The following is an 11147-nucleotide window of genomic DNA, read 5'->3' as shown; positions in this document are numbered from 1 at the left end:
TGATGTAAGTCTTTGCCTTCTAAGATTGGTGTCCCCTTTCCAAAAAACTTTATGTCTATGGCAAAGATGCTTCAAAGGATTTTTCTGGGTTTATGCATATTCAGCACCAGCAGTTTGATTCTGTGATGCAGCTATGAGAGGAGGTCCACCTCAACACCTCCCTTAAGCCCTTTATTTTCTTTGTTCAGGAGTTTAATCTGATTGATAGGCATGAGTTGGCACCTCTTCAGTAATTAATTGAGAAGCTTGTATCAAAGATGGATAAATGCTTCTTCTAGAGCATAGTTCCTTTCCTGCTTTATCTGCTAGAGCTATCTCATTGCTATCTGTTAAAGACTAGTGATATGGACTTTAAGAAAACAGGATAAAAAGACACTTATTGTTGCTGTCTACTGATAAAATTGTTCCAAAGGTAGGTTGACCCAATCCTTCAGTGAGAAATTCAAGACACTGCCAACTCTGAGGCACTTTGTGGCCACTCCTGTTATTGTCAGAGTTAGACTGGTTGTAACACGTGGTAACTGACATATAGTCTATTCGTTTACTTATTCCTTTACTGAAGAAAATGATTGAGTGCTTCAGGTGACAGCATAATGAAGAATAAGAATTCCCACCAATACTTTATTAACAAGTTTCCAGAATAAATTACCTAATAAGGTGATCAGATCAGCTTTATTCTGCTTTTTATTTACAAATAGAAGAGGTATTTTAAAGTTTCCTTAAGATTTAGAAAATTTGGGGGGTACCTGGGTGGCGCAATTGTTCAGCATCTGCCTTTGGCTCAGGTCATGATCCCAAGGTCCTGGGATGGAGCCCCACATCAGTCTCCCTGCTCCACGGGGAGCTTGCTTCTCCCTCTCCCACTCTCTCTGCTATGTTTTCTCTTTTGCTGTGTCTCTCTCTGTTAAATAAATAAATAAAATCTTTAAAAATATTTAGAACATTGTGTGTTACTTTGCATAAACTTTTAGTTTGAAGTTTGTATACTACTGTTTTTATAGGTAAGATTATATATATAAAGAATATACATATATATATATATATATATTCAAAATCCATGATTGCTGTTTAAATCCTCATATGATCTTTGTGGTATGGGAGTAAACAGAGTTATTTCTAAAATGACTATTTTTTCATCTTTTCTTGGTATGCTATTCATATAAACCAATCCTAAGTTTTAGGAGTATGTATATAAGAAATAATTTCCCTGAGGTATGCAAGGACAGTCTTGTACATTTTTATTAATTTTTGTTAGAAGATTTTGTATTTTTTTCACTACTGGTATATTTTATCAAATCAATCTGACAGAATGACAGATTCTTATGTCATTGTATGAGTGATGTGAATAATCATGTGAAATGTTTTGAGATAGATGCTATATTTGTGAATATACTTGTATGACTTTTTTCATTTAGTAGAAATCATTCCATCAGTATGGAAAGCAATTTCCTTTGCTTTCCACCATATAATCTGCCCATCATTGAAGATTGAAGCTTATTTTTCTGATAATAAAACTTATTCAATAATGTACTATTCTTTAAAATGAAAAACAAAACAAAACAGACAAACAAACAAACAAAAAAACCATTTCCTGTATTTGCCACTAAAGATGTTGACAGAGAAAAAATGGAAGAGAGACTGCAGAGTAGCAAAATGACTTCTTCCAAAGCCTTTGAAATATTTTAAGACACTCTTTAACAGGCTCTTTATTATATAATTGGAACTAAGAAAGAGATTCAGATATGTGCAGGTTTGGCCCCTTTACCAAAACTGGAAAGGAAATATATTATAATGGATGCCCAAACTGCTATTCAGGAGCTGACTCCTGAGTTGAGGCTTCATCATTCCATTCAGACCAATTATTGACACCTGATCTATGCAATGGACTGTGGGAAAAGGGACAAACCATTCTAGGATTTTGTGATTCAGTGATATTGGAGCTCCACTTATGACTAGTGATCACTCTATTCCTTGACAATTTCTTGTGGTGACCCAGTCTAGTTGTTCCAGTTAACAAGTATAAACCTTTCTCAAAAACCTAGAAACAGAATTGCCTTCAGCAATCCACTTCTGGTGTATACTCAAAAATGGGAAGAATTTGTCTATATATCAAAAATATTGAGATGTTTCTGAATTCCTACTTCTACCAAAAAGTGGAAGCAACCCCAAAGTCCATCAACAGATAGGAATGGATAAACAAAATGGGATATGACATACACTGGGAGATTATTCAACCTTGAAAAGGAAAGAATTTCAAGCTGCAATATAGATGAATCCTGAAGAGATAATTTTAAATGAAATGTCACAAAATGACCCATACTGCAGAATCGACTTCTATGAGATATCTAAACTAGTCAAACTCAGCAAAAGAGAAATCAGAATGGTAGTTCCCAAGGACTGGAGGGATGGAGTAATGTAGAGTTATTGTTTAATGAGTACAAATATTTTGTTTTTCAAGATGAAAAGAATTCTAGAAATCAATGGTGTTGCTGTTGACCAACAATGTAAATGTATTTCATATCAGTAAATTCTACACTTAAAAACTGTTAAAATGGTAAATTGTATGTTAAAATGGTAAAATTTTATAATTAAAAACATTTTAAGAGATTCTTTTTAAGATTTCTACTCTACACATCAGCCTTCAAATCAAATATGAGAGTATTAGAATGCAAGACCAATAATCAACCATCCATTACTATCCAAAATTTAAGGCACTCCAGGAATGGGGTTAGAGATGTAGTGTGGAACATTAAACAAACAAAGAGTTCTGGGAAGTGTGCAAACTGAGCCAGGTGTTGGCAAAAAGTGATTTTGAAGGAGTATTGAAGTCAAGGACAGAAACGAAGTGGAAAATTCACACTCTGCTCCTTCACAGTGTTCCCCTAAGAGCTCCTAATTATGAGCATTTGTGGGTAAGACTGGTGGGAAGCAAGTAAACTTCCAGTGTGCAAACTGAGAACACCTATGCTAGAGGTGTTAATAAGAAGGAACAAACACTAGTACAAACTACCTCATAGAGTAGACCTTCAGAAAGTAAATATGAGTATGGAACACCCACAACAACCAAGCTGAATTAGACTAAACCCTAAACACAACACCCAGCCCCTCACCCATACATCATCCCATCCTGTGGCCTCCCACCAGTGCACACAGGGTGACAACAGCAGTGAGCTTTTGTAAGGGGCTATTGAGCATGCGCAGAGAGTAGATCCACTCTCCCCGATTGGGAGAAATCACACAAGTTCAGTCAGCACCGTCCTAGAGAAAGCAAACAAAAGGGAGACTTTCAGCACCTAGTTTGGCTTAACAGGATCAAGAAGAGGCTTAAAAATTTGTACTACCTTGGGGTGCCTGGGTGGCTCAGTGGGTTAAGCCGCTGCCTTTGGCTCAGGTCATGATCTCAGGGTCCTGGGATGAGTCCCCCATCGGGCTTTCTGCTCAGAAGGAGTCTGCTTCCCTCTCTCTCTCTCTCTGCCTGCCTCTCTGTCTACTTGTGATTTCTCTCTGTCAAATGGATAAATAAAATCTTTAAAAAAAATATTTGATCAACAAGTCAGGAAATGACAGATGCTGGCGAGGATGCGGAGAAAGGGGAACCCTCCTACACTGTTGGTGGGAATGCAAGCTGGTGCAGCCACTCTGGAAAACAGCATGGAAGTTCCTCAAAATGTTGAAAATAGAACTGCCCTATGACCCAGCAGTTGCACTACTGGGTATTTACCCTAAAGATACAAATGTAGTGATCCAAAGGGCCACGTGCACCCGAATGTTTATAGCAGCAATGTCCACAATAGCCAAACTATGGAAAGAACCTACATGTCCATCAACAGATGAATGGATCAAGAAGATGTGGTATATATACACAATGGAATACTATGCAGCCATCAAAAGAAATGAAATTTTTCCATTTGCGACAACATGGATGGAACTAGAGCATATCATGCTTAGCGAAATAAATCAAGCAGAGAAAGACAACTATCATATGATCTCCCTGATATGAGGAAGTGGTGATGCAACATGGGGGCTTAAGTGGGTAGGAGAAGAATCAATGAAACAAGATGGGATTGGGAGGGAGACAAACCATAAGTGACTCTTAATCTCACAAAAGAAACTGAGGGTTGATGGGGGGAGGGGGTTTGGGAGAAGGGGGTGGGATTATGGACATTGGGGAGGGTATGTGCTTTGGTGAGTGCTGTGAAGTGTGTAAACCTGGTGATTCACAGACCTGTACCCCTGGGGATAAAAACATATGTTTATAAAAAATAAAAAATTAAAAAAAAATTGTACTACCTTGTCTCAGGACGTAAGAAACAAATACACCAAGCATAAAGGTTTAAACTTAAATGTGTCTGCATCTGAGACTCAGTGCACACTTGTGCTAAAATACTTCTTTTCTTCCCACTGCATCAATTCTCACCTCAATATGATCAAGCATTCAAACCTGAAGGAACTGCACCCTCTCTCTTGCTTCTAACTGGACTTAAGAGGAAACGAATGAATAATATAGAAGCATGCTTCCTTCTGACTCCATTATCGGGCTTGGAGGAAAGGCACCCGCCAGGAGTCATCTTCCCTCTACTGCACAGGACCTGGCGGTATAAGGAGGGAAAGAATCAAGCCCATAGATGTGTTGGGCTACTGTTCTAACCTCCTTTGGTCAGATGTGATAAGCTGAATTTAATTTGATGTGTTTCCCAATAAGAAAAAGCCAGTGAGCAAATAACACACAAATGTAACTCCGCTAAGAGAAAGCACTCTCACCATGACAATTGCCAATTATAGTCATCCTTAGTGAGGAAGACCTGGAGGAACACTGTAAGGAGCCTACCCTTGAGCAGAGGTGGGAGAATGAGAGAATGAAATATTTACACAACTTCATTAGCTCCATTGATGTCTCCACAATACTAGAGAAATAGCTTTTTTAAAAAAAGAAGGTTGTGATTAACAATGTTTAATTCTGTGAAATGTGAATATATGTGTCAGGGAGGTTTGTAACAGGTCATCTTTACATTAGCCATTATTCCAAATGCCTTTGTGCAATCTACTACTAATAATAAGGGGGCTAAGCTGCACCTGGGTGGCTCAGTGGGTTAATCCTCTGCCTTTTGCTCAGATCATGACCCCAGGGTCCTGGGATTGAGTCCCACATGATGCTCCTTGCTTAGCAGGAAACCTGCTTCTCCCCTGCCTGCTGCTCTCCCTGCTTGGGTTCTCTCTCTATGACAAATAAATAAATAAAACTTTAAGGGCACCTTATCTTCAGCTCAGGTCATGATCCCAAGGTCCTGGGATTGAGCCCTGCATCAGGCTCTCTGCTCAGCAGGGAGCCTGCTTCCCTCCTCTCTCTCTGCCTGCCTGTCTACCTACTTGTGATCTCTCTCTCTGTCAAATAAATAAATAAAATCTTTTTAAAAGTAGTAAGGTGGCTGATACATACATATAAATATTTTCCCATGAATGTCAGAAAGAAAAGTTTTCATTATAATGATAACAAAAAATTACAAGTCCAGGAAAAATTGAATTATCTTTGAACCACTGAGCACTATTAAAAAAGAGACATATATAAATAGAAAGAAACAGTATGTTGTAAAACAATTAAATAATCAAATAATTACAATAAAATAAAATACAATACAAAAATAAAAACAAATAATCAGACACTTCAAGGACTTTTATTTGTCACAAATAAATTTACAAATTCAATCCAATCATAAAGCTTAAATTAAATTATGGGTAGCAGAATTCTTCTATCCTTCTTTCATTAACATCTACTGATAATGAATTATGTGAAAAAATTTGTTGTACCTACTGAAAATATAGCAATGAAGGAAATACAAAATTGTCTCCTAAGTTCTATGAAAGCGTTTTTGTGAACAGATACAGAATTTTGTAAATGAGAATAGATTTCTGAGTTTTATCTGAAGCTCACATTGTCAAACCACTCCCTGCTTAATTTCCCTCAAACACACAAATAGTACATACCATCCCTGGGCTCTAAAGGAAAACCCGTGACAAAATTTCTGAACAAGAAAGCAATCAAAGCACATAGCAATGGCTCTCAAATTTTGCCTGAAATACAGAGGGACAAAATTAATATGAAAATGTAATTAAGTAAAATATCTCACAGAGCTATTTTAAAACACATGCTAAATGACTAAATTAAAAAATAAAATAAAATAAAGCAGATCTTTGAGGAAAAAATTGATGAAAGGGTCATGCTCAAATCAAAATATATAAAGTAAAAAGATCACGATCATAATTATAATAAGGAACTTTAGAGTCTAAAAATAATAATAGCAACATTATGTGATCACATAATTTTCATTTTCATATTTGTACTTTCAATATTTCTAAATGTCCAATTATGTTTCAGAATCAGAAATATCATAAATGCTACCTTTGAAACACAGTGTTTGAGTCTATCCATAGTAAGGACTGTTCACTGGTACTACGGAGTTATTTATAGAAAAGGAGCCTGAATAGCAAAAGTAAATTTATCTTTAAAACCCAGATTTCAAAATAAAACATTACTAACTACCTTCAAGAATCCATTAGGCAACAGTCATCTAACAAAATGTTCTAGCTCTGTCCAGGTCATCATTGGCTTACTCTTCCTCTTATATGCTTTTAATGTCTAATATGTTAGCTTCCACTTGTGGATAAACAACAGCACAAAAAGCTATCCTTGAAGGTCTGTGTCAAAGGACAGGGGGCTGCCCCAGTCCCAGGTTTGAGTGCAGGCAACAAGCGCCTGGGAAGCAATGTGTGCTTGCTGCGCAGAAGTACACAGCTGAGTCTTCAGGCTGGGTGTCTCTGATGTGCAGGGAGAAACGTTTGGCCGTCTTATTCAATGAGACAGTGAGTCTTTGGTCTTCTTTTGTAGCCATGCTTGAACGAATGTATATAAGGAGCTGGGGACCTTTTCCAAGTTCTTGCTTATACCAGGGGAAGTAGTCTGAGCCACCATCGGAATAACTGCAGTTGATAAAAGAGCTGCCTCCCTCCTGGACACTCAGGGTAGAAGGATGCTGCTCCACATTCTCTCCCTGGCTGAACCCTGTGCAGAAAGAAAAGGTCAGAGAAAGGAAAAGAGACTCCAGGTTATTGTGCTGCAGAATGCTCTTTTTCTAACCAACTGACCCGAATAAAGCCAGTCTTGACTTCTGAAGAATATCCAGTAATATACTCTGAACTCACAGTTAAGCTGCAGCCACAAGAACATCATTAAAGCTCCCATGGATGTCTTCATGGTTCCTCCCAGTTAAGCTCAGGTTCAGAATTGCAGCCTCCAGCCAGCTCAGCTCCCTCTCTTATCAGACTGTCCCTTCTTTTCTCTAACAGAGTACTTTCCCACATTGTCTACCAGCCAATAAGAAAAAGACTCTGTTGCTGCCATAGTCTAGTCCATCAGATGCACTAAAATGAACCCTCCACGTGTTCTGCATCAGCACAGGTGCACTGCCATCTTGTGGTCACATCTCTAGGGAACTTGCTGAGGAAATGCTTTTCTCTTAGCCTGTGTCTCTGAGGGACAAATCTGCATAGAGAAATCTGACTTGCTTTGAGAAATCTATTTGAATGCTGTGTGTCTTATATAATGCAAAATATTAAAAGACAGAATAGAAATTCTGAGAAATCATCAAGCTGCAAACTCAGAAAATATAACTATGTGAGTTTATTTTTGAAGTGCTTTCATTTTCCCACATCAAAATAGATGGCATGTCCCCCAATGCAATGCTGCCTCATAGCCTCAGAAGAGTTTTCTCTAAAGAATCCACTATCCATCCTGTCATGCTTCCCACTTCCTGGTCAACACTGCTTCACATTTCATACTCCATCATATTTCTCCTAAATGCCATGACAGTGTTCTTTCCCCAAGATTCATTGATGAAGTTCTCCAATCCTGTGAGTTTCCAGAATTATCTCTCTCTTCCCAAACCCCTTTCTCATCCACATGAATTTCTTGGAATCTTCTGATGACCTCTGTGAGAAAAAATCCAGAGAAGCATAAACATTGTGTGTGCTCAGGTAATGGTACCAAAAAGAAACTGGTCCTAAAGAACTGATCTAGAGAAATAGTCCCTGGGAAAACAAGACCACCTCACTTCCAAGACCAAGACTTTCCTAATTTCTGTGAAGCTTACTCTTAGATCCACAAAAGGACAAAGAATAAAACTCATGTGCTTCCTCCTCTCCCACCATAAAAGATTTAAAGACAGCTATAGTGAAGAATATCAACTCAAAATATAAATATATGCATATATATGAAATGTGTTTTTATGTGTGAAAAACTTTTTAATTCTGAGAATCTTCCATTCCGTTCTCCACTCCCCATAAAGTAAGAATTCTCAAATTCTTCTCTGGGCAAAATTCCCTCTACTGGTGGGAAGGTCAATTTTTGCAATTTTTAGGTGTGACCTTCAGAACTCAATGTGATCATTCATATGAATGACTCTCTTCCATGGATTAACTATTGCACAGATAAGGTTATCCCTTGTGTAAAATTCCATCTCCATCATGTTTTCAAAGAATATTGTTTTCCTTATGGCCTAGGAAAACTTCATCTACCATCTTCATGAACTGCCAGCTGCAGGACCCCTAAATACCCAGTGATCATTTTACAGACAGTGTGTGACTTATGCTCATTATACTCACTCTGCCTTCAAGGGATGTGCACCTGGGATAATAAATATTTGTTATTTTGGGAAAGTCCTTAGAAATACATGTTGGTGGTCACATGACACCATCACCTCTGGCTTCCTCCTACAGAAACAGTGAGTGATATATGAGTTTGCTGGTAGAATCATAGTGACTCAGCCTGAGTCTCCCTTCCTGCCCAAGGTCTCAGACATTTACACAAATTAGAACTCTCCATTAAGGCATTCTAACCAAATGGACCACAATTTTCTCAGAGCAATGCTGCAGTTATATGACTGGGCTTGCATTAGACACTTTTTATTTACCCATCACAATGGCCCTACAGCAAGGAAGCAGGGGAAAGAATGCTAAACCGGACCTGAGGAAACCCACTTTCTTTCTTGCCCAGCTTTTTCACTACCTAATTGTTCCAGACTGTCATCTTGGATAAAGTCTCTGATGTGAAAAATTAAGTTGAACTAAAGGATTTCTATGGGCTCTTCTGACTCTAAATTTCTCTTATATTATATAATAATGCAAATATGTATTGAGGACTTGTTATACACACTGTGGACTGGTGTCAGAGTAGGTGAAATTGCCTTCATCATGGAATCCCAAGACCATTTTCACAAGCACATATGATCTAGTGGGTTTGAGGTTGATCCTACCCAACCCTGAGGACTCGTTGGAAGCAGAGACATGGTTCTTAGCATGAGATCCTATCTGGTCTTTCATTACTTCTATGAGATCAATAATGTGTCAAGGAGAACTTTATCAATATTAACATGAACTAAAATGGGACTTTATTCACTGACTGAAAACTCCTCACAGGCAGTGGGACCTAGGGACTCCATGGCTGAGCCATGAGTAGGCAGGATATTCTTTTGGAGACATATTTCTTATATATATTTATTACATATAACTTATCTATTGTAGGAAGAAAAGAAAGAATCTCCTGAATTGAGACAAACTAGAGGAGGTGGATGAGCTTACTAACATGGAAAGCAAGAAGCACTTTTTAAAATATCCCAATTGCTTTCTGGATTCTAGCTTTTCCCTAAAACTTAGTTTGGAGTTTCAAAATTTCCAGCCAGGGATGTGTATACAATTTTTGAGATCATTTCAAAATGGAAATTTGGGGACTTTATTCAAAAAACAAGGAAAAGCTGTCATTAGGTAATGTTTCTAGGGGAGATATTTCTAAAATTCTTTAACTTGGGACACCTGGGTGGCTCAGTGGGTGAAGCTTCTGCCTTTGGCTCAGGTCGTGATCTCAGGGTCCTGGAATTGAGCTCCACCTCAGGCTCCTTGCTCGGTGATTAGCCTGCTTCTCTCTCTCCCTGTGCCTACCGCTCTGCCTACTTGTGTGTGCTCTCTCTCTTTCTGTCAAATAAACAAGTAAAAAAATCTTTAAAAAATTTTAATTAAAAAAATAACATAAAATGCTTTAACTCTTCATACATATTAGTTTCATGTCTCTGATTTTAATTTTTTAAGACTTTTTACTTGTTTATTTGACAGACAGAGATCACAAGCAGGTAGAGAGGCAGGCAGAGGGAGAGGAGGAAGCAAGATCCCTGCTGAGCAGAGAGCCCGATGTAGGACACCATCCCAGGACCCTGAGATCATGACCTGAGCCAAAGGCAGAGGCTTTAACCCACTGAGCCACACAGGCACTCCTGATATTAATGTTTTAAAGACTTATTTTCTTTTCAACTATCTCAATCAGGCTCAAAGAAAAATGAAGCCAATGTACTGAGGCTTTCAGTCCATCTCATACCCCCACACAGGTATGGGCTTCCAACTATCACCTTCACCATGACTATTTCACAACAGAGGGGCCTACACTGCCACATCATGTCACCCAAAGCCCACAGTTTTTCTAGGTTTCACTCTTGCTGTTCGACATTCTGTGGGTGTGAACAAGTGTATAAGGCATGTATCCACCATTATAGTATCATAGAGACTAGGCTCACTACACTAAGTATTCTCTGTGTTCTATTGATACCTGCTGCTCTCCTCAACCCTTGGAAGCCACAGTTTTTTACTTTCTCCATAGTTTTGCCTCTTCCAGAAAGTCAGAGGATCAGAATCATACCCTACGTAGCCTTTTCAGATGGGTTGTATTCACTTAAGAAAATGTTTTTAAGGTTCCCCTATCTCTTCACTCCTTCATGGCTCATTTCTTTTTAGCAGCAAATCATATTCCATTATTTGGATGTAACACCATTTATTTATTCATTTGCTTATTAAAGAACATGCTGTTTACTTCATAGTTTTGGCAAATGGGAATAAACTGCCCAAAAACATCTGTGTAAGGTTTTTGTGTGGACGTGAGTTTTCAACCCTATGGGTAAAAGGACTCAGGAAGGCCATTGCTAGATCACAGGATAAGAGTATGTTAGTTGTGTAAGAAACTACCAAACCACTTAATTGAAATGTCCAGGTAAACACTTTGCATTTGTAGTAATTTCCTGTAGGTATTTACTACACCCTTTGCTGCATGTCAA

At 38.3% G+C, this 11147-nt stretch overlaps 1 gene segment (V, D, J or C); it reads right to left on the bottom strand.

Annotated features, from left to right (window-relative positions):
• Positions 1–5656: 5656 nt before the first annotated feature.
• Positions 5657–7374, bottom strand: LOC101673081. The segment is given in 2 exon segments: positions 5657–7057; positions 7198–7374. Coding segments are annotated over 2 exon segments (411 nt in total).
• Between the last annotated feature and the right edge of the window lie 3773 nt (positions 7375–11147).

Source organism: Mustela putorius, unplaced genomic scaffold (genome assembly GCF_011764305.1).
Source record: "Mustela putorius furo isolate JIRA1106 unplaced genomic scaffold, ASM1176430v1.1 tig00003898_pilon_pilon_pilon, whole genome shotgun sequence".
Lineage (NCBI taxonomy): Eukaryota > Metazoa > Chordata > Mammalia > Carnivora > Mustelidae > Mustela > Mustela putorius.
Note: the sequence above shows the minus strand (reverse complement) of the source record. Positions and strands in the feature narration are given on the sequence as shown.